This window comes from Pelmatolapia mariae, linkage group LG16_19 (genome assembly GCF_036321145.2).
Source record: "Pelmatolapia mariae isolate MD_Pm_ZW linkage group LG16_19, Pm_UMD_F_2, whole genome shotgun sequence".
NCBI classification, from domain to species: Eukaryota; Metazoa; Chordata; class Actinopteri; order Cichliformes; family Cichlidae; genus Pelmatolapia; species Pelmatolapia mariae.
Window position 1 is genome coordinate 26,807,511 of NC_086241.1, and position 24,805 is coordinate 26,832,315.

Here is a 24,805-nt window from a genome sequence, read left to right on the forward strand (position 1 = left end):
CAGAGGTTTAAATCAGGCAGTGCTCCAGCTCTAGTGTTTAATAAGGTGTGAGCAAGAAGAAATAAGTAATCCTAAGAGGTGGGTTGTGTTTGTAACTGCTATATATTGTTGAACCACTTGTGTGGTTGTGCATGTGCAGAAATGCTTCGAGGTGGTGAGGAGGGGGTGAGTTTGGTTCCAGGCCCCAGAAAATCTAGTGCTGTCCCTGGGATAAAGGGGCGGGGAATGAGGAGAAAGAGAGGCAGAGAGACATAGGGACTGACTGCGAGAGAGAGAGGGCGGAGAATAGAGAGAGAGAGAGAGAGAGAGCGAGAGAGCGCAGCAGGCAGCGGTCCGGCACTTGGTCGGTATGTAGCAGCTGCAGCGGAGCTTCTGTCTGGGACTATAGCGAGAGAAAAACGCGCCTTGGGTTGAAAATATTAGTAAGGGGATTAAAATTAAAACTACCCGAGGATGAGACACACGCCGTCCGCCTGAAGGAGACTAAAACACGCCGTTATTCCGCTAATTTACCACCTTTTTTAAACGAAAATGGCGAACGACTCTCCGGCTAAAAGTCTGGTGGACATAGACCTGGCATCCCTGAGGGTGAGTGTGCTTCACAGTGACATTTTCACGCTCGCGTTTACCCTCTTTCTCCCTCTGTTTTTTTTTTTTAACAAAAAAATACAATCACACAGCGAGGCAGTGCTGTTGTTGACACAGCCCTACGGCAGCTTTTCTTTGTCTATATCCGCTGGCATGAGAAGCGAACCGGGCGCAGCCGGCTCCTGCATCGAACGAACCCGCTTGTAATTGCTACGGGGAATCAATTAATCCGCTTCTGCTGTTTGTCTTTTTCTTTTAAATCCAGGATCCTGCTGGGATTTTCGAGCTGGTGGAAGTGGTCGGAAATGGTACATATGGACAAGTCTACAAGGTTGGTCTGAGCCTCCATCTCTCTCCCTGTTTCTCTCAGTGTGTGTGTGTGTGTGTGTGTGTGTTTAAGCACCATCTGAGAACATACTGGCGGCGGAAACTGGAGCACAAACATGCATTTATGTATTTTTTCCTCTCTCACGGTCTCAGGAACACGTTATTATAACATTACCCCCTCCCCTCCTTCACTTGGGACCAGTGCGGTCTGGACTGGATTATCTCTGATAGCGTTTTGACCCCTCTCTCTGCTTTACATCCATTTATTTATTTTAATTATTTAATCTTAATGTTATTCAACGATGCTAACATCATCCCGGTAACGTTAGGCCTATTTTGGTCCTGAAGAGATCCCTCCTCCCTCTTCTCCTCCTCTCCTCATCCACACCCCAGTGAAATATTCCTTGCACAGTGCACGCGTTGCCTCGCACTGACAGGGCCGACCCAATCCGTGCATGACAGGCTTCACCACGCTGACCGATTTGTGCGCCATTGGGTGGGCGGTGTTTCATTGCGCATTTGTGCACACCGTTGCCCGGCAGGCCTTTCTGCTGGAGCGGCCCTGTGCTGCATTAATGGGAGGGGGGGGGAGGTAGGCCTGTTCATCCCATCACACTTAGCGGAAAAGGCATTTGACGGAGACCTGGTGCTCTTGCAGCCCAGTTTTCCACCTCCATAGCCTTGGCAGAGATGAGCAGCAGAGCAGCGACATCACCCTGTTGTTGTTAAACTGAGACCACAGGGAAAAAAGGAGGAATGGGTTACAGCTGATGGATCTGCCAGGGCTTCTGTTGAGCTGCCTCCTGGAAAATAGTGTCTTACACACATGCAGCTTTGTATCATATAAAGCTTTTGCATTTCTGAATGTTTGTGTGGTTTGTTTTCAAAAGATGTCACATGAATATCATGTAAAACACAAAGCAGGTAAGGCTTGGGTGGCTGTGACCTGCAGTCATTTGCAACATCTGATACTTGTGTAGCACAAATTGCAAGTCAAATCTGTGATCCACTCTTATATTCCTGAAGCTAGAAAATAGTCCCCGTATGTGTATGTTTGTGTGTTTTTCCCCTTCTGTGCTGCATTCTAGCAATGGCATTGGCCCAGCCCAAATCCTTTTGGAATAACTCCAACTGAATTTCACTGAACAACAAACACCTTGACTGAGATTTGTGGTGCACATGCTCTCTCCAGTAGGTTTTTTTTTTTGTAGGATTAATAGAAACACTGACTTTAGGTTTTGTCGAGCTCTTTTCACACGTGAACACACATGACATTGTCTGAAGTTGTTCTTTCTTACATGTCGCACACAGTGGGAGGAGTGCGTGCCTGCACTGTGATTTCAGTGCTGCGAGTACACCGTTAATTTAAGTGTGTTGCCTCTCTGGTACGTGCAGGAGGCATGACTTTACTTGCTAGCTGTGAACAAACCAGTCTTATCACATGAACTGTTCTTAAATCTGCGCATCTGGACGTCACACAGATTTTAGAGTAGAGAACTAGGAGGTTATAGTCTGATGGGTGAATGTCTGGGAAAAGTTCGGGGCTGCTATGCATAAGGGTAAGCTAGGCAGGGGTTTAATACAGTCAGCTAGCTTAATCAGCTCTTACTAAGCATTAAATCGTGATTTAATTTGGATGACAGAATTGTTTTTGGACAGTATGCAGAGGGAGGGGGTAATTCCGTCATTTAAGTATGAGTGCAGCTGTCAGCCAGTGTTTTTGAACTGGATAGCGGCAAGATCTCAAATGACAAAACTACATTTTTAGGGTTTGCCTTTATTTCGGTGCCCAAAAAGACTTTAAAAAAGAGTTACATCAGCCTCATAATATGTTTAGTACTGCTGTTATGGAGGTTGTAACATGTGCTAAAAATCGTGACATGAAGAAGATTGAAAATAGATTAAAGTTATACATAAATACTGTCTCCAATCGTAGACAGTATAAAAAATGGAAGTTGCCTCCCAATCGCAAAAATGAAGTCGGTGCGTAAGTGCCTTAAACCTGCAAGGTCACCAGATGGCGATAGCTGTGGTTGCAAAAAAAAGAATTCTGGTCCGGTAGATGTCTGCGGGAAAATATCTTTTTACTTGACCTCCATAAATGTTTCCTCCTGAATTTATGGGCTCAGTCACTCATTTCAAATTGAACGGAATAAGTCTATTTTATAACTCTTGGTCAAGCCTGTGTTTTAAAATTAAGGACTGCCTGCTCATTGGCTATAAGTTGTCAGTCACTAGCCACTCGGCTACTAAGATAAAGAAATGCTTATCTCAAGGCTTCAGTCGGAACCTCAGAATCTAGTGGGTGACATTATTGTAGCCACGTCCATCTTTTATACTGTCCACACCACCTAGTGGTCCTGCAATCCTGAAGTGGATAAGTAGAAAAAAAGAATGGATGGATATATGCTATGTTGTTTATCCATAGCTGGTTAACATGCTCCATATGGTAGCAATGGTATGAGATCATGTTAAAGCCTCAATAGAGTCCATCTGGAACAGTTACTGTGGACAAAGATTTGCTTTGGCTCTACTAATGAATACAGTCCTAAAGTGTGAATGGAGACCCATAATAAAGGTTTCTTAAGGCTGATTTTAATCAAATATAATATTCCCATATATTTATACATTATCAATTTTCATTTATCGGCCATCATAAATGTCAATAAGGACACATCAGCAAAAGGCTGACATCACCCAATAATATTGGCTGGGCAGTCTTAGGACTGGCAGTCCAGTCTTATGCAAGCATATATCATGAGCTTATGTTCGTCTGACCTCTCGTATTTACACATGTACGTTAGGCATCGGTGTTCACAAAAGAGTACAAGGCTCTACTGCATCTTTGCTTTTGGGGATTACACAAGTCACTGGCAGCACCGAGCGATTCCTCTTATTGAGAGGAGCGTCACTTTGAATTTCTAGTCGTGGATGGCGAGGCCGGCCCTGAGGCGAGCCTCGGTAAATGCACGCTCGGTGTGTGCAGCGAAACTTCTCCTTGTAATTATACACAGTGGGTGTGTTTGTTTGGCTGTTTTTGTTTTTTCGGTGCTGCAAGAAAAACAAGACTGAATGAGATCTCCATTTACTTTGAATTATTTTTTTTTTGTTTGTTTCTTTGTGGTTGGCGGGGAGTGGACGGCGACGGTGGCTGTAAACGTTTCATTAGAGCAGGAGACAAGTGGTTTTGGAAATGCTCTGATGCACTGAAGCACAAATTAACCTTGACATTTTGAGTTTAGTTCCTCAGGATTCAATGAATCATAATTACGTGTGCCAACCAGGGTTCGAGTGAAGCTGAGGCTTTTTTTTTTTCCTGTGCTTGTCTGCGCCGCCTGCCTCGCTAACATCTGACCCAAAAACCTATGTGTGTCTGCCTGTGTGTGCCTGTGTGTGTTTGGGTCTGCACATGTGCACTTGATCCTCCACACTTGGCGATTGGTCAGGTTTCCCAGGCTGGCGAGTAGCTGCAGAGCATGACAGAGTGAGGAGTGTTGCAGCTGTGTGCACCGACAACAGCTGTTGGGACAGAGAAATAAAAACAGGAGAGGGAGTAGAGGGGTTGGGGAGAGAGAGACAGAGAAGATGAAATACGCAAGAGAGAAGATTTCACCATTGAGGTGCTTTAATTTGCTTGTACAAAGTAAAGACGAGGGCCTCAGTGCATCACTCACACCGCTGTGCAAGCCACGTATTAAATCGAACATCCCAGACGACAAGCTTGCCTCCTCGCGATGGGGTTTCGAGTTTAGCGTAATGTGTAGGTTTCACTGGATTTCTTTGAAATGAAAAGCTGAAACATCTGCAAAAAACATGAAAAGAAACAAATGAATATGTAGAGGTCACAGTGTTTCTGTTTCCATTTAAACAGTGGGAGGTAAGGGAAAAGTTCAATCAAAGCTGAAGAGAGGGGCTGGAGGAAATTTTAAAACTCCGGGGCAAGGCTGCACTCAGCATGTGGGGCTGGGAATCCCCCTCTCTCTGAGGAAATGGTTTAACCCATTTATGACTTGCTAAGCTTTGAGTCTCGCTGTGCTTCTTTCCTTTACTCACTGTTTCAGGCTCACCGGCTCACACCGTCGTATAAAGTTGTAACAAAGTATCCGAGTCGAGTAAACGAATACGCTTTTTGGCTTTACTCCCCAAAGATGAAGCTTGTTACCTCACTTGTAGAGTGAATGGAAATTTGTGAGGAAGCAGTGAAACAGCGGAAGTCATCAGCATAGTGAGGAGAAGTTGATGGCTGTGCTCTGATGGCTAGATTAGAAAAACCACAGCCCTGTTCCTGTTGTTCTGCCATGTATCCACACAATGTATATCAGAGGTTTCAGATTTATAAAAAATCTGCAATAATATGAGATTTAAAATGGAGTAGGAGACCACACTGTGGATACTGTTCAGCTTATTATCAACATGCTAGAGGGAGTACAAAATATCAGATGAAATAACATAATTTCCACGAATGTGGAAAACCTGGAAATATCCAGTTTTTACATGAGCAATTAGAATTTATACTCTTTAAGGCCTTTACACACCCTTAAGTATTCATTAAAAAGTACAGATGGGCCACAAGATTAAAATGCCTGACAGGCACAGTGGGTAACTCATCTTGTTATGGTGCCGTTTTCTGTTGGGAAACCTGGCATTCATGCAGGTGCCACCTTAAGTCATAAATCAAAAAGCAAATTAAACACCCCGCCTCAAAAATACTTCAAAAACTGCAGGAGGTATACACCATCCAAATGGAGCAGGATACGCTGGGACAAGCCTGATCCATGGAAGACCCGCCCAGCATCCCAACCTCAGAGGATCCAGTGCCCATGGGCCTGGTGTCAGCAGACAGCACAGGATGGATTACCACCACCTCGATGGGTCAGAGCTTATTTAAAGGCATTTAGGGGACCTGCACACTGTTAGACAGGTGTGAGTTTAAAAAAAAAAAAAGTATTTACTTATTTTTTTATTTTATTTTTTTATTGTTGTGGCTGATCATTGCAAAATGAGTAAAAACCTAAGGTTTAGACTTTTATGTTAAAAAAAGACTCTAAGTGAATAATTAGAAAGAGATGTGAATAAAATGAAAGCCAGATTGCACGGCAGGCTGTTCTCCTCATATCAGAGGTGGAATATGTACCGCCTCACCCTGGTGCAGTGTTTTGTAATCATCGTTCTCTAACCTGCCATTTCAGTGGTATGTGAGGATTTTATCTGTAGCGCTTACAATATATAGTGTACCAGTGGAACTCCAGTGCCAGATATTCTGTGCAGCTAACAAGACCCAGTGTTCCCTGTATTCTGTTTGTTTTTGGAAGTAGAAGCATCAGCGCTAAGATTCTCTATTTCATCTGCAGTTTTCACCTGCATCTCGTGACCAGGTTACGGGGAAAAATGAAATGCATTTAAAGTTATAACATTGATTTATCCCCCAGTAGGAACCATCATGAATGCTGCTACTTGTTTATAATTTGGTTTATTTCACAGGAAGCCAGTGAAAAGAAGTAAGTGTAGGTGTGATAACACCTTTAGATTTGATTAAATGTTAGGTTGCAGCAATTTTAACAGCTGCTGTCAGCAAAAATCAATCCTTTTTTTGATTTGTTGCATTTTGATAATAAATCTCTCTGGAGTTTAAGATAATGCCTGCAAAATGTGCAATACTGTGATATAAAACACTAAATCATCTCATTTAAGGCTGAAAGTAAAAAAAAAAAATCTGTTTAGATAGAACAGATAATAAACCGCCCGTCAAAGCAGTTTCACTTCTTCTGCAAGTCTTCATCCTGACTTCCTAACAGGAAAGATGCTTGTTTTTCTCCTTGCTGATAAAGTGAAGCTGGGTGTGGCTCTCTATCAGCTGCCTGTCATCTGCTGGGTAGAGCACCATTACTGCAAGTGCCTCAGAGGAGATGCACCGCAGCGTATGACTGAATGCATATCTGATCTGTCAGATACATGGATGTCTAAGTACTCAGGCTCTGTTTCAGGTTTCCTTCAACCTGCTGCAAGTCTACGTCAGCATCTGCATCTTCCACGAGGTTCAGTTTGTTTTAGTGAACTGACTGCAGTGCTGTTTTTGAATACTAAATATTGCCCCACTGCTTCTAGTAATGCCCACAGCTGCAGAACAATTAGATTTTCTTTAAATGTTTTTAAAGTAATTCATAAAAAAAAAAAAAAACAGTTCATTTGAATCACCATACCTCATAGGTAGTTGGTATATCTGGCCTTTTCTCTGACTGAAATAATATCATGAATCTTGCCTTTTAGTATCCAGTAGTGCTCTAAACTAGGACTGTGACTAATGAGTATACAGAGTTCTTGACCTACAGTAAATCCACAGATTTGACAAACTGAAACCAAAAATAATTGGACTGACAATATAAATTTTTATCAACTAACAACTCAACATGATGATTAATCCAAGTGGAAACTTCCACTGATGTGTCTTTTCGTCACTACAATCTTCAATCTTGACAAAAGCCACTTCCTTAACGAAGCCTGGATGTTTAAATGTGTTGGAAAATAAATATCTACATTTCAGTGACTCAGAATATCCACAGAAATAATGGTGTACGAGCTTAAACCTATTAAAAAAAGGTTTCATCAGGAGCATGTTATTATTATTATTACACACCTCCTTAATTTCTCTTGTTTTCTAACTTGTACGGGTAAAGCTATTTATAGCAAGGGCCCCGGCTCTGTAAAGTGGAGGAACTACAAAGCTGTCAGAAGGAATAGGCTCATGCAAAGCTGGCTCACCGGCCTTCCGGCTATTCAAACTGGAATGTTAGTCTTGTCTGCTGCGACCTTTCTCAGCACAGGAAGTGAAGCAGCAAAAGCCTGCCACCTCTCTATGGGGAACTTTCTTTACAGTCAGAGCTGCGCTTATCGGCTGTGACCTTTCCAGACAGAAGAAGTGGAAGCTCTGCCACTGATAGCAGTAACAGGAACCCAACTGTGTCACTGTGTTTCATGGAGAAGTTGCACCAAAGCGCTGATGGAACGGCTCCTGAGTCTTTCAGTGTAAATGTTTTCACAAAAGTGCTTCAACACACCAACATGTAGGTGACTTTCTCTGCTAGAAGCACTTTTTTCTTTTTTTATTTGACACAAAGGTGACACTGTTACTGTTGTTAATGAATCTGTTAGCAGTAGCCAACCGTGCCTGCTAGCTAAAGTTAAGCTAAAAATAAGCCACAAGCCTCAGACAGTATCTGGGTCATGTTCTTTGATGCTCGCACTTGTGCGGACTGATGCAGTGACTGTACTGCTGCTGCTGGTGAATCTCCGAGGATCCTTTCATCCATCAGCAGAAAGATTTTGTTTTTTCTTTTGTATTTGAAGAGATTTTGATGTGGATGACATTTGCTTCCATTTGTTGCGTTAATTTTTACACCATTGTCACCAGAACAAGATTGACACTTTTAACTCTGCTGGAGATTGAATCTCTAGTTGCAGTTTACCTCACTGCTTTTATTGATCTTTTTTTTTTTTTTTGCGTGTTCTCTTGAGCACAGCATTGATTGCAGTTTAACTGATCATTAAAACCAACAATATAAAAGATGAGATCGCTGTCTGTGCTAAAAAAAATTGATTTTACACTGAAAATAAACACAAAGCAATAAATTAAAGTAAAATGTAAGCAAAATATAAAAATAAAAGGCTTATTCGTTCAAATAATTGATCATTAAGGGAAATGTGCTTGTTACAAATTGAATTTATACCAATCAAGCAAATCAAATTTGACCAGATTCTATTAAATATATTGTATCCATTTTCCCTACATGGGAAATTTAGATGTAATCAAATTACATAAAGTCAGTGTCTTTTTGAGCGTACAGTTTTCAGACAGAAAGTGCTTTATTCAAGAGTCAAGATGATTATTTAATGTTATTATTATTTAAATAGTTGAAATGTTTATTCCCTTTGCTCATTTTCTTACATTTATCAGTTGAGAGATCTTCATTGTAAAATATCTGACTAATTTCAGTTCTTTATCATATTAATTTTAAAAAAAATTTCAAGCACATAACTCATTTGACCCCACAGGTGAATATTGGTAACTGCCTTCAGTCAATTTCCTCTTAATTGCTGATATGAGTCAACCGGGGGAACCATTGTGGCTAGGGCTGTGCTATATCATACCGTTCACGGTAATACCGGTGTAATTTTGGGCAACGCTAGGAAAATGAAATATCGCGATAGAATATGGGTAAAACGCGCATGCGCAGTGCCTATGTTTACATACGCACATGGCGGTGACGCAGAATGAGAAGAGCGAAAGTGGATCGTTAAATGAACCAGATGAACCAGAATTGGTTTGTAAAAATGCTGCAACTTCAGTGGTGTGGAACTGGTTTGGCTTTCGTCCGTCAGATACACAACAAAGCACTATTTTTGGTAGAGCATGCTAGCGGGCCGTCGTTATTACCGTGTTGTTTGGAAAATACGGCACACTTAAAATCAATCCTTTGATTTTTCTGAGAATCCACAGTGCCCCTTATAATCCCGTGTGTCTTATTTATGAATTCTGGTTGTGTTTACTGACCTCGAAACGATTTTATGTGGTACACAGCGCTCGAAAATCTGTCAAATGTTTTCGTACGACTTTGCTAAGCTACGAACCCGCACCGCTTGATGGATTGTCGGAGCATTACGGCTATCGTAGGCTGGCGCCTCGCGGAGTGATACGTACTGTGCTTCAGCATAATATTACCGTATTCTGTGTGTATAACCTCTTTTTAAGTTTTGTGGATATTATACATGGTTATGCTGAGGATATGTCGGCCAATTTCCACTGGAAATGCCTTTTGGTTAAACTGTCAGCACGGAATTTGCATTTGCACTGTTAAATTTTTATATAACTTTGATGCACATAAAAACAGCTGCTTGTTTAAGTGAAAATACATTATTAGTGCAAAAAAACCCTTCAAAGTTGTGGACTTGTAAAGTATTTTGTCTAGTGTCAATTATATCGTCAGTTATATCGTTATCGCAAATTTTCAAATGTATATCGTGATAAATATTTTTGGTCATATCGCCCTGCTCTAATTGTGGCCGATGTATTGGTTGACCTAAAACTGGAAAACCTTGGCGTGATTACCTCGTAATCCTTCAGCATGAGATGGCACGGAGGAAAGAGAGAGAGAATTAAGTTTAGGACTGATCAGGATAAAGAAACAAAAAAGAGGCTACAGTTAGCTGCTGTTCAGCTCGTAGTTACAGTTTTTGAGATGTAATTGTGTATCAGTCCCTTTGTGCCTTTAAGTACATATTTTATATTTCTGTTAAAATGTTTTTCACAAAGCAAAAGTTTCTTTTTTCAGGAATTCATCTGAAATTGCTGAAGTGCTGTTATCAGTTAGTCTGGAAAAAAAAGGTGGTTCCTTGTTTGTGTGTGTGGATGTTTTTTAAGTCGAGACAAATACCCATCAAAGACGCCATCTTTTGGCCCACGTGGGTCCACAGTGAGCAGTCCACAGTGGGCCCCTATGCTGGTTTGAAATTTAGAGCACATCTGGGCCAAGGACTGTTAAGCAGAGCCCCACAATGGAGCCATGTTCACACTCTTGGTGCGGGGCTGTGGTGGGGAAGCTTTGTATCGGTGTTTTGGCTTTTCGTCCACACGTAAACAGCGGTTTGGATCACCGGAAAAAAAAACCTCCTTCCAACTCCGTTTCTGTGTTTACAGAGATTTCATTTTGCAACATCAAAGGTGTGCAGCTCCTCTTTTTTTTTCTTTCTTTTTTTTTTAAACATCAGACTCTACAACTATTGTTTGCAAGCTTTTGATTGGGCAATATTTCTGCCTGGTTAGGGTCATATTGCCTCCTGTTTCGTTAACTTGCCCTTGACAGTGCTTAAGATGGTTTCTTGCCTTTTCATGTGGACAGAGATATTTTTAAAAAACTTTCATAATTAGGGCATGAGGGGTGTCTACTGGTAAATCCATCATTCCTGAAATGAGTAACGAAATACACTCAGACTGACATTAATAGACCCATGAGTGGCCTGACAATGTAAAATCTTGTGTTGATTCATATTTTAATGCCTCTGAGGAGGATTTTTGATATATTAGATGGATTAAACTATATTTAAACTCCCCATTTGTTCCTCTGGCTCAGCTAAATGTCTGAGATGTCACATGTAAATCCAGACAGTAGCATCAGCTGTGTTTGTCTCACTTATGCATGTCTATAAAAACCCATCTTAGTTAACAAATAGCCCTCTTTTATTTTTTTGGTTTTGTGTCTGCTGGCTCCTGGAAAGGTTGTTATATAATACACTCAGCTACAGTGTGTATGCGGTGTTAGGTGGATGGATGCAAGCGTGCAGACAGTGCAAACAGATGGCTTGTCGAGAGCATTAGCTCTGCCTGTGTGCCGTGTCAAACTGTAGATGCTACATTTCCGAAAATTAGTAACAAAAGAAATGAGCCTTTGTATTGTAAATGAGTGCACCGTGGCAGCATTTGGTATAGACCAAAATGTCTGTAGCACTAAAGATTGAAAACTGCCATGTACTGAAATCTGACATGGAGCTACTGGTCAGGCTTAAAGTTCTCTGTAATCACATTTTTATTTTGTAATTTGTTTTGTATAGTTATAATAACGTCTCAGAGTGCATCATTGTCTTATTGAAAGTCAGGTTTGGGCATAAGCATAGGGTTTGGCAAAGTACCCAATTATTAATTTCACTGACGTTCAGCATGGATCCCAGAGAGGCCAGACAGTCTCCACGCATGCTATTAACAGGTTGCATCGGGTTCCAGTTAGTACATTAAAAAAATTAAAAAATCAAAGCACAATTTGAATATTTAAATATAAAAAGATTCCATGTGGGTATGTAAACTCTGAGCCTCAAGCTTTATTTAAATATCTCCACCTGTTTGACACGAGGTTTCATCTTTACTTCTTCTTTTTCTTCCCCTTCCTCTTTTTCTTCCTCCTCTGCTGTCCCTTAGTGTAATATGTTTTATTTGCTGATATATAGTGCTGCAGTGTTCTGTTACACCTCTGTCTACAGAGGGTTTGAACTACTTTACCCCGTCATTAGTTTGTATTATTTTCAGTCAAACTCGAATTGTTGTTCCAGCCTTAAAAAGATAAACATCCACTTAATCTCTTGTATGTGCTTCTCTTGGCCTGTACTGTGTTGTTTCTCTTCTCAGTGTTAGAGTCAGTGAGCCTCAGTTGTCCTTACTGTAAGTATCTACGGATGAGAGCGATAAGAAGGCCAAATGTAATTTAAAAGCTGAGGTGGTGCGGTTGTTTGTCAGTGTGAGGAGGCTGTTGTAGGACTTGGAGTGAAGGTGTTTTGCAGTTTATTAGATTGATTAGGTCTCGTTGTGAACAGATATCCCTTTATGTTTGTTCCTCTGTTCTCAGTTACAGTCACGCTGACAAACTGATACACACACGATAGGCACAAGAATCCATTTTTCTATGATCCAGCCCATAAAATAGGTCACATGCCAGGACTGGCAAGTGATGAGATGTTATTAGTAGCCTTGCTTACTTCAGCTTCACCTTGCTTAATGTTTCCTGTGTGTTACACCAGTCATATTTCCCTACCTGCCAGCGATCTTCGTCCTCTAAAACTCAGTAACCACAGGGCTAAAGCTAAAATCCAGATGGAAAATCTGCAGGAAAAAAATCACTTTTAGGAAAATTTATTCCTCGACAAAAGATAACAGCAGATCCATTTTGTTTTATAGAGCAGGCATCAAATGGAATTCTTGGCTTTTCTTCTTTTTTGTGGAAGCTTTTAAGTAAATGACATTATGTTCAAATCCTCTGTCGTTGGGGATTTATAAAAATAGCCATTCTCTAAAATATTCAGTCTCTCATGGATAAATGCCAATGTGGTAATAACACTGTTAGAGTTGCCCTGATTCTGTTTTTTCTGTTTGGATACTGATAACTTGGCTTTGGGGGAAATTACCATCATATATTTATCTTAATTATCTCACTTACATGGATTTCAGCTTAACCTCCTAGGACCTGGCGTCCACATATGTGGGCATCACATTGTGGGTTGTTTAGACCACAATAATAAATTTTGCTCTACAAAGGCCTGATATCCACTTACGAGGACATTATACTACCACTGTTCTATTGAAATGTAAAACAAATGTCCTCATAGGTGGATACCCTTGTAAACCAAAATCAAGTAAAAAGACTATTCATTGTTTTTACATTCATCAGGTCCCAATCAGTCCAAATAGCAAGGAGCAATTAAAAATGCATGCCATGAAAGAGTTCAGGTTAGGAGGTTAATGTGAGAGTCTTGTTGTGTTGTTGTTTTTTTGCTGAGTTTCTCCTCTCCCTGCCCTCAGTTTGACTGTCAGCCACACATTTTAGTGACTTTACAAAACTCATAATGTTAGCACGAGCGAACTATAATAATATATTACCATCAAGCCTTAAACTGAACATAATAAGAGTTGGAGTGAAAAAGCGAGCGAGAGAAGAGTTGGTGTAGAGCCTTTAAGAGTTTGTGCTTAAGTGAAAAAATATTAAACACAAAAAGTTTTTACAAACACAAGAAGAAAAGCTGCTATGTTTAAAATCCTGCCAAACTGATGTTTTCTTCTTTCATGCAGTATTCGCCCTCTTATGAGTGCTTGTGTACTGCTGCCGACCCATGACGTCGTAAACACAGAAAAACATAGAAGAGAACATCTCCAAAAGTTCATTCTGTGCATCAAGACATAGAAGAGAACAGACTTGGCACCAATATATGATCAAGCTTTTTGAGTCAGGATCAGATTGATATCTGAGCCAAATACAGGAGTGTTGCAGCTTAGTCACCATTGCCTCGATTTACAATTTGCATCAATTCACCATTACAGACTTTCTATTTCCCAGAAGTATTTTGATGCTGCTGCAATTACTCACACTGTTAATATCACAATAGGTGTCGTTTATGTGTGTGAAAAATCACCCATATGGAAAAGATATATATAAATCTTATAAAGTTTGTATCTGTCTTGTGTGAAACTTGTATGAAAAGCATACAAGAGTGAAAACAGATATAAGATCCCTTGAAAAATCATATAAATGAAACTTGTATGTTTTGGATACTTACTAAAACAATATATGAAAGTAATGAGAAAGTGGCCACTTTCATGAGTAAATCATATAAGCCTTATATGATTCACTATATGAAGTAGGCCACATCTTATGCAAGTCTTTTATAAGTTTTTACTATTTCTTTTCCATATGGGCAACAGGAGCATTTTTTTCATCACAGTGTTTTAGTTTTCTCCCACCTTCAGGTTGGAGCTCAGCTAAACTGTCGTGAGTACGAACACGTACACACAGTCATATTTCCAAGGTCGGAGGATCTGTCACGCGAGTGTAGTGTTCCTAGATGGGTTTCATGCCTCTCTTCCCCCTCTCGCTCTCTCGCCCTCTTCCTAGGACTCCACCTTTATTGATTTCCACATAGCACTAGCTTGCATCTTATACAAAGGCCCCTTCATTATGTTATCTGTGACCTGTTTCTGCCTGATAACTCTGACTAAAAGCCTCTGTTTACAGCCAAAATGGCCACCACCTAGGTAGTGGAGCAGTTGTGGGATCTTTTAGAGTTGTTTTGCATTATTTTGAACCTGGTGTATTGCCTCTCAGTGTGTTGACCTACAGGTCATACAACCATCTTTACTGATTATTATGAGGTGCTGATTTATAATGCCAACAAATGAAAGGCTGTTTAAAAGTTGGATAAGTTGGATATTCACTCAGGTTTTCCACATCTTTGTTGACTATGGACCTGTAATGCTTTTAGTTCAGATCTGAGTTTTTGGAATTTGGAATTTTGGTAGATTTTTTTTACTTTATTTTATGCATTTGCAAAATAATGTTAATAAACATTTAATATACTAATGTCATAAGGGAAGTCTCTCATAAGGTCTGTCCTGATTTTTATAACTATGTTTTCTGAGAAAGCTACCGTAAACATAAAGACAGTCAAGACAACAGCGTTGCTGTAATTTCGGCTATATTAGCGCATAATATCTGCTAAGAAGGAGAGTTGGATGCTCTAAAAGCCTTAATTTTTTCTCTTTTATACAGTATGCATCTCTGTCAGGGAATCAAACCACAAAAATCAGACCTGTGTACGTGCACAATGCTTGCACACAGGTCTCTAATTGGCATGCAAGGAAAGAAAGGTGTGCCTGTGGCAAGAGAGCATGGTCTCAACTTTACTGTGTAATGCTGTTGACTGTTAGTCGAAAAACTTCACTGAACTACTGAACTAGATTCCCTGTTAAATTCACACTTTAACCAGTGGCCCAAAAATTGGCAGAGGACATTAATGAACTTGGGAGCTTGCTCTGACGGTAAATGATGAGCTTCAGTCTACAGACGTTCCTGAAATCTTGTTTGGAGAGGAAGTAATTCAATTTAAAGGCTTGAGATGCATCCTCGGCTGGGTTTTGACTGGATAAGAAGGGAACTAACTGCACCTCCGGATAAAGCAGCACCCAGTGGCCCTCCTGTTGGCTTATCATAGCCCCCCCCCAAAACATACACGCCAGCTAACTCTCAGTGTCTGGTCGAACCTCTTGATGACAGTTGTTGGACTGTCTGAGCTTCTGTGGTTTAAGCGGGTGCACACGGTGAACTCTGTGTGAATGTGTGTGTAGTGTTGAAGTGGGGGTTGAGTGTATGAGTGGCCATCTGGAGGGGGGTGTGTGTCAAAGCTTCTCTTGGGTTGGCGGGAGGGGTGTTTGTCCTGGGTTACAAGCTTAAGAGAAGTCTTGGAGGGCAAACTGATGAAGAAGAACTTTAAAAGCAATATCACCAGCTTTAAACCTGGAAAAAAACATGGCAACTGTTCTGCAAGTTATGCAACATTCAATCAACCAAGATCAGCATCTAATTAGACTGGAGGTGCAAAAACGTCACCTATACACTTTCCACTATACACAGTGGAAAGTGTATAGGTCAGGCTCTTAGCCACACACACACGCACTCACTTGTTGCCGCAGTTATAATAAACCCTGTTTTTGTTTAATCGAGTTCTGTAGCTCCTTTCAGCCCTGCGCACAGTGAGGCAGCTGGCTGGCTGACTGACAGCAACATTAGCTTTTGTTTTCATCTGCTTCAAAACACTGTGAGCCGGTCTGATCTGTCACCTGACCACAAACTTTGCCTCATGATTGGACCACAGCGCTGAGCCTCAGCCAGCTGACCAGAAGCCAGGCCTCTGATTGGGCTAGAGCCTCTCAAAGCACTTCCTCCTGTAGCCGGGCAGACTGCGAGTTCCCATGAGGACTGAAGTGTTTCAAAACACATATACAGACTGCAGTGAAGAGAGACAGTTACTGATGCAACTATGTAGAGGGAACCTCTGACAGCCATAGAAGAAAACATAGATGCCTTACTGTTAAGTAAAAACATCAGTATATCAGGAGCAACAAAGAGCATCTTTAGTTATGAGCTCAGCCTGAGTGAAAACCTGAAAATGATGTAACCACAGGATACGATTTTTTTTCATCTCATCGTGCCAGAACCTGGGAAAACAAAAACCTAATTAATGCAGGCGATGTCGTCGTGACTCAAAGTCTGTTTGTGTTACTAGGCAGATACAAATAAATGCATTTCTTGCTCACGCGGGGAGGGAGAAACTGCTGGAACAGAGTTTGAACAGCAGATCGATCTCAGTGTCACATCTGTGCATCCACTCCAAGCATAGGACAGCTCAGCTCATTAGTTTTAGTCGGCAGTGTCAGTGGAAATACAGATAGGAAATGAGAGAGAGGGTGGTAGCACATACTCCTCTAATTCTCAAATTGATGACTGATAATCATATTTCCCAAAGTACTTTGCTCCTAGGAAAAAAAATATTTATATGATAAATCACTTTCTGCCCTTAGATTTCATCCTTGGTTCCCCTATAAATACAGTTATGTAATCCAACTTTATTAGAGAAAGGAGAAGCAAGCCCTGCATGCATTTTTACACTCATCCCTGTCACCGGCTTTTTCCTGTATTTGTCTTTCTCTTTGTTATCTTGTCATTGGAAACAAACATGTCACTCACAGTTGGCTCCGATGTGTCACACACCATTCTCATCTGCAAGCACTGCGCAGACACACACATTCTCGTTTTGATGTCTTAGTGAGGCCATTTAATTGACATAATGCTTTCCATAGCCGCTTACCCTAACCCTTATTCTAAACCTAACCATAACCTAATTGTAACCCGGACACTAAAACCACATTTTGAGTCTTAAAAATGCCTTCAAAGGCAAGGCAAGGCAAGGCAAGTTTATTTATATAGCACAATTCAACAACAAGTTGATTCAAAGTGCTTTACAGAGACATTAAAAACAAAAACAAATAAAAAGCACGATTTAAAATTGATTAAGACAAGCAAGCAAACAAACAAACAAACAAACAAAGCAGTATTTAAAATCAAAAATCAAAACAGTAGATAAAATCAGAACAGTAGATAAAATCAGAACAGTAGATAAAGTCAGTAGTTAAAATGTAAGTTTTGAAATTTAAGCTTAAAAGTGTGGATTTGGTGCTTTATTCAAAAGCAGCTGAGAATAGGTGAGTCTTCAACCTGGATTTAAATAAACTGAGTGTTTCAGCTGATCTGAGGCTTTCTGGGAGTTTGTTCCAGATATATGGAGCATAAAAGCTGAATGCAGCTTCTCCGTGTTTGGTTCTGACTCTGGGAACTGATAAAAAACCGGATCCAGATGACCTGAGGGATCTGGAAGGTTCATACTGGGTCAGGAGGTCACTGATGTATTTTGGTCCTAAACCATTCAGAGCTTTATAGACCAGCATCAGAACTTTAAAGTCTATCCTCTGACGGACAGGCAGCCAGTGTAAAGACCTCAGAGCTGGACTGATGTGGTCCACTTTTTTGGTCTTAGTGAGGACTCTAGCAGCAGAGTTCTGAATGAGCTGTAGTTGTCTGACTGATTTTTTAGGTAGACCTGTAAAGATGCTGTTACAGTAATCAAGCCTACTAAAGATGAATGCATGGACTAGTTTTTCCAGGTCCTGTTGAGACATCAGATCTTTTATCCTTGAAATATTCTTAAGGTGATAGTAAGCCGATTTTGTTATTGTCTTAATGTGTTTTTCTAAGTTTAGGTCTGCATCCATCACTACACCCAAATTTCTCGCCTGGTTGGTGGTTTTTAGGTGTATAGATTGAAGTTCTCTGGTGACCTGTAATCGTTTTTCTTTGGCACCAAAGACTATTACTTCAGTTTTGTTTTTGTTTAGCTGCAGAAAATTGTGGCACAACCAGTCATTAATTTCCTCAATGCATTTACCAAGAGCCTGTACAGGGCCTCGGTCTCCTGGTGACATTGTGATATATATTTGTGTGTCATCTGCGTAGCTATGATAGTTTATTTTGTTGTTCTTTATAATCTGTGCCAGTGGGAGCATGTAAATGTTAAACAGAAGGGGTCCCAAGATGGAACCTTGGGGAACTCCACATGTGATACTTGTCTGCTCAGATGTGAAGTTACCTATTGATACAAAGTATTTCCTGTTTTCTAAGTATGTTTTGAACCAGTTTAGTACAGTTCCTGAAAGACCTGCCCAGTTCTCCAGTCGTTTGAGTAATATGTTGTGGTCAACTGTATCAAATGCTGCACTGAGATCCAGTAAAACTAAGACTGACATTTTTCCACTGTCTGTATTCAGACATATGTCATTAAACACTTTGGTCAGAGCGGTTTCAGTGCTGTGGTTCTGTCTAAAACCTGACTGGAAGGCATCATAGCAGTTATTCTGTGTTAAGAAGTAATTGAGCTGTTGAGAAACTGCTTTTTCAATGATCTTACTTAAAAATGGGAGATTTGAGATCGGCCTGTAGTTATTCATTTGTGTCTTGTCAAGATTGTCCTTTTTCAGTATAGGTTTAATTACAGCAGTTTTTAGTGATTCTGGAAACACACCTGACGTTAAAGAAAAGTTTATGATCTGTAACAGGTCTGACTCCAAAGTCTTTGAGACCTTTTTGAAAAAACTTGTTGGCACGACATCTAAACAGCAAGAGGAGGAGTTCAGTTGACCTAAGATGTCCTCCAGGTCCTTGCTGTTAATAGGGTGAAACTGTTTGATGGTGTTTAAACAGTTTTTTGGTGGACACAGTACATGTCCTGGATCTGCTGTTGATGTACCAATTGCTTGTCTAATCTTTTGGATTTTTTCTGTGAAGAATTTGGCAAAGTCATTGCAGGCCATGGTCGAATGAAGTTCAGCTGCCACTGACACAGGAGGGTTTGTTAGCCTGTCAACTGTAGAAAATAGGACCCGAGCATTATGACTGTTTTTGGTGATGATGTCAGAGAAGTAGGACCTCCTTGCACTCCTCAGTTGTAAATTATAATTGTGAAGTTTCTCTTTATAGATGTCATAATGAACCTGGAGGTTTGTTTTTCTCCATCTGCGCTCAGCTTTCCTACACTCTCTTTTTTCATTTTTCACCAGTGTGGAGTTTCTCCATGGAGACTTCTTCCTTCCAGAGATAACCTTCACCTTAATGGGAGCAATAGTGTCCATTACATTTAACATTTTAGCATTGAAGCTAGTGACGAGCTCATTGACTGAACCTCTGGACAGGTCAGGTGTTAATGGGAAGACCTGGTTAAAGATCTCACTACTATGTTCAGTTATACACCGTTTTGTGATCACTGCTGTTGATATATTTGTGTGGGCTGAGATTTTACTTTCAAAGAAAACACAGTAATGATCAGACAGGCCCACATCAGACACAGTAACCTTTGAAATGCTCAGGCCCTTGGAGATCAGTAGGTCAAGAGTGTGTCCTCTATTATGTGTGGCCTCTGTTACATGCTGAGTCAGCCCAAAGTTGCCCAGAGTGTTACTCAGGTCTTTAGTCCCTTTGTCCTGAGGGTTGTCCACATGGATGTTAAAATCCCCAACAATAATTACACAGTCGAAATCAACACAGATCGCAGACAGCAGTTCACTGAGGTCATTAAAAAAGTCTGTGCAGTATTTGGGAGGCCTGTAAACATTAAGAAACACAACTTTGGATGGAGCCTTCAGCTGTAACGCCACATATTCAAAAGACTGAAAACTTCCAGGAGATAGCTGCTTACATTGAAATGATTCATTAAATAAGACGGCAACCCCTCCTCCTCTCCTGCTCACCCTGGCCTCACTGATAAAACTGTAGTTAGGAGGGGTCGTCTCGATGAGAACAGCTCCACTGTTACTTTGGTCCAACCAAGTTTCAGTTAAAAACATAAAATCAAGGCTGTGCTCAGTGATTAAATCATTAATTAGAAATGTTTTCCCAGCTAAAGATCTAACGTTTAATAAAGCCAACTTAAGTGTTTTAGAGGTATTATTTGCCCCCTCGTGTTTGGGAGCAGTCTGTGGCACACAAGGTATGTTTACTACATTTAAAGATCTTTTAGAGTGCAGCTCTCAAACTCGTGAAGACAGGCACCTTTGTCCTTACAAGTGACTGTTGGTCCCCACAAGTATAGTAACGTTCCAGTTTTTGGTCCTGACAAAGATGTACAAACACAGATACATTTACAAAATGTGTTAAGAAGCTTTTTTCTGGTTGTTGTGGGAATGTTGGATGATTTTTGTTCAAGGTTCAAGGTTCTTTCTTTGTCACATGCATAGTTATACAAGTATAACACACAGTGAAAGTGAAATGTTGTGCCATCGCTGTGTTGAGCTGGCACACAGGTTACTGTAGGATCAGCTCTATACACTGTTTTCCTAGCACCTTTTATGACCCTCACACACACACACACACACACACAACCCCGTTCAGCTATCTTAGTGAGGACCCTCATTGACATAATGGTTTCCCTAGCCCCTTACCCTAACCTTAACCATTAAAAATGAATGCCTAACCCTAACCCTGACCCTAAACCTAACCATAACCTAATTGTAACCCTGACACTAAAACCACATTTTGAGCCTCAAAAATGCCTTTTAATGCCTTCAAAAATGTGAGGACCGGGTTGTGTGTCCTCACAAGTGACTGCTGGTTCTCACAAGTATAGTAGAATGCAGATTTCGGTCCTCACAAAGATAGCTAGACAGGAACACACACACACACACACAGACAGACCTTCATCGTACTATCCTCAGTCAACTAGGTTGCCTTGGAGACGGGTTTGGAAAGTGTTCGGCAGACTGGTGCTTGGTGTAAAATGAGGAGGGGGTATCTGGGAAAAATCACTTGCTGTGTGTGATGCTGAAAAGATGTGATTTTTATGCTGATTTTACATGTAAACTAACCAAAATAAAGTGTTAATGAGGAACATTTCTAATGCTTTTTAATGTTCATAATACTACCTTACAGTATTGTTACTTTTTAAGCCGTAGATGACGGCAATCCACCTTAACCAAAAGCTCAGGCCTTCAGACTAGCTGTTAGCATAGCTCCACCCACTTTCTGTTTCTCAGACCTTCTGGTTCCAGCGGGCAGCCAATCACAACAAAGCTGGCTTAAATTAAAGGTGGCCTTAAATCAGGGATATCAAACTTATTTTTGATATCAGAGGCAACATACAGCCCAGTTTGACCTTAAGTGGGCTGAACCAGTGAAACTCTCTTTTCTATCAGTATGAAGTTTAAATGCACATTTAATGCCTGAGATATCTCTGTAGAAGAAAAAGAAATAAAATTTCAGCAGTATGTCTGAGTTTTTCTACATGATAAAAAAAATGCAGCTTTAGTAAACAAAATGTGTTTAGTAAACACATTTTGTAAATGTAACTTTTTTTTATTTTATATGTTTATTTTTTACTGTGACTCAAAAATAGTAGATGATGAAAGAAACATGCACTGTTCTAATTTAATTATCGATCTATTACTTATTTACCTTGGTGTAGTTTGGATGCTCATGGGAGAGGTCTTGCAAAAGCTGCAAAACCTTAAATACAGTTAAAAGTCCAAAGTTTATGCTCACCTTAACATTTTCCAAAGCTGTCAAGTGTGCCACATTGCTGAAGTGAGATTACTGGAAAGTAATAATATATTTTATGCACTTTGCATGGAGCAATTTTGCCCCCTGGACCTTATGTTTGACACCGTTGACTTAAATGGAGAAAAGCTATTGTCAGATAAATCTAGCTACTCAGGAATTTAATATTTTTTGTTACCATTTATTATGCAGTTTTTGTTAAATACGTTGCATTTAAGTAGTCAAAAGCAAAACACCAGAGCTTTAAAGCAGCATGGTTTAACAATAGCAGCAGCAGTTTGTAGACATCTGAAAAAACTGTAAAAGCTTTCTTTGAATCATTTAGCTTGTTAATGTATACGTTAATGATCCTTTTTTTTATTACATTATTACTGTTGCCATTTAGTTCCCACAGTTTTACACAGTCTGGGATTCATTACAAGGCTGTTGTTTTAGAGTACACTGATTTTAGCTAGTTATACCTAGTAATTATCAAATGAGTGTTTGTTTCAGTGATTTACGTATTAATACATTTCTCACTGGTTGCATTGTTTTCTGACATGCTCTTCTGTTATAGAATACTTCCTCAAATCAAAGTGGGTCAATAGGAACTTTCAGGCACATCACCTGTGTAGGCGCAGGTGTGGTTGCAATTTAAAAGTACTTTCATTGTTCAGTGACCTGTAAGAAAGAGTTGGCTTCAGCTACTTAGAAACACATGATCCATAACTAAGTCTTTTCTTTCTCATCAAACCTCACTGACACACCACAGGCTTCCAGAACAAGCCTGGACATGTCAGTGGATAGCACAGACTGCTGCACCTGTGTGCATAACCAGTGTCCCTGCTGCATACTTACCCTTAATTACACCACACATCTATAGTCAGTATAGTTTCTTCTTTTCCTAACACACCCAAAAGCATATATTTTATACTTTACAAAAAGTAAAATAATAATATATTTTATGTGGTTTTTATCTGAATATTTTGTGTTTATACCCATTATTGTTTTTGAATTTCTGGCATTCCCATCAAGGTGTTATTTTGACCGTTTTAAATGATAAGAAAGCTTATATTGTACCTGCATTTATATGTGTATATTTTGGTTTATTCTGTTCGGTGCCCTTTGGAGAAAATTTCACCCCCTGATCTGTGTTGGTGGATTGCCTATTTTCTGCAAAATATCAGATCTGAGAGTTTTAGTTTTTCTGAGATGATATCTGAAATTTTTCACACAGGTGTTTTAGCACTTTTTACTAACTGGCATGACTGCAGCATTACTGGTATTGCTGGCCTGCACATAAAAATAATCACATAAAAAAGCGCTTAGACACTGAAGAGTGTGTGATAATTTAGAAAAACAAAGCCTTGCAATTATTCACTCCAGTTTCTACCCACTGTCAACAATCCACTGAAACAGATTTGATTAATGTGAAATTAATTTTTGTTAAATGTCATCAGCTTTGACAATTTGAACACTGCTCTCTGTCATGTACTTTCCTCTCTTTGGAGTGGTATTGGTGGAAGGTGCTGATGGATGTTAAAGGCTTCGCTCTGTGTACTCTGCCCCACATAACTTGGCCTACTTCTGACCGGCTGCTGCTGCACAGCAGTTCAAGGGTCCTTTATGCTTAACAGGCGTCATAAAAAGCCATGTAAACACTCAGAGGAACACTCCACTGATTACCTGTGTGTGTGTTTTGTTATGAAAGGTAGCACCTTTTATAGCACACAGCAAACAGTCTATAAGTTTTTGATACTTATCTACTTAATTTTGTTAGGTGACAAAAAGGCCCGATTGATATAATAGTTAATTTTTTTTCTTATCTAAGTCAAATGTATTAGACTGAGGTGGCTCGTGTTTTTCGGCTCTCTAAATAAGCTTGACTTGAATGTAAAGGAATAATTGTGCATGCGTGTGTGTCTCTGTGCGTTTGAAACGTGTGTGTGTATGTGTGCATGAAAATTTACAAGCAACGAAAACATCTGCGTACATCTGGCACTTTTTCAACAATAGAAAGGACAAAATAAATAGAAGATCTGCCTAGCTATAAAACGCTGTTGTCACGTGGACACACACACAGGCACACACATGCACACACACTCGCAGTAAATCTCTCAGTTAAGCCAAAGGGCTTATTGTTTATCTTTTATCATCTTGGCATTGCTCTGCAGTGAAATCACTCTGTAATCACCCTCACTCCTCTCTTTCTCCCACTGTCTCTTGTCTTGTCTAACTGCCACCATCCCCTTCTCCTCCTCTTCCTCTGCCACCATGTGATTAAAACAAACGCTTGATGTCCACCCCTCCGCCCTGATCCTATGGCAACTTGTGGGCCTGGTTTGCTGGTTATTTTTGGCTACTCGTGATGAGTTCTGCAGGCCTCAGAGAAGAAATACTTTATGTGGAGGTGCTAACAGCAAAGTGATGCTGAGTCGCTGTAGAACTTTACATTTTAATGGTATGACCTATATTACGTTTTATTTGTTTTTATGGCAGTACAGGTTTGGTTGTTGTGGCTCACCTTCTGATCTGATCAAAGGTGTGACCTTTAGTCTGATCCAGGAGTAATTAGTATGTTTGTTTTTTGGTTTAATGAGCATGTGTAAATGCGTTCATGCTTGTCTGCGTATGTTCTGTCCATCCATCCTTTTGCTGAAGCTGAATCACTCCCAGACCTACTGGGAGGTAAGCTCTGCAATGCGTCCTGAGCCACCTTCTGGATCTCATCCCAGCTGGGTGTGCCTGGTAGACCTCCATCATCTCAACTTGCTCTTCTCATTGCAGCAGAGTAGCAGCTCTAGTCTGAGGTCCTTTTGGACAGCTAAATTCCACACGTTGTCAAGGAAGAATAAGAAGGGATTGTGTGACGTAAAATGATTAACTACCCTTATCAGGGCTAAGGGTAGATATTTGAAGCAAAAAGACTTGGAACTACTTGACTAATG

General features: G+C 40.3%; 1 protein-coding gene across 6 annotated transcripts in view; it reads left to right on the forward strand.

The window, feature by feature from the left end:
* Nucleotides 1-330: 330 nt before the first annotated feature.
* Nucleotides 331-24,805, forward strand: part of LOC134645088 (mitogen-activated protein kinase kinase kinase kinase 4) — a 99,045-nt gene continuing 74,570 nt past the window's right edge. For all 6 annotated transcript variants that reach the window (XM_063498349.1, XM_063498350.1, XM_063498351.1 and 3 more), the window contains exons 1-2: nucleotides 331-588; nucleotides 854-919. In XM_063498349.1, the coding sequence (XP_063354419.1) occupies nucleotides 532-588; nucleotides 854-919 (123 nt within the window). In that variant the 5' untranslated portion in view covers nucleotides 331-531. The remainder of the gene's footprint in view (nucleotides 589-853; nucleotides 920-24,805) is intronic.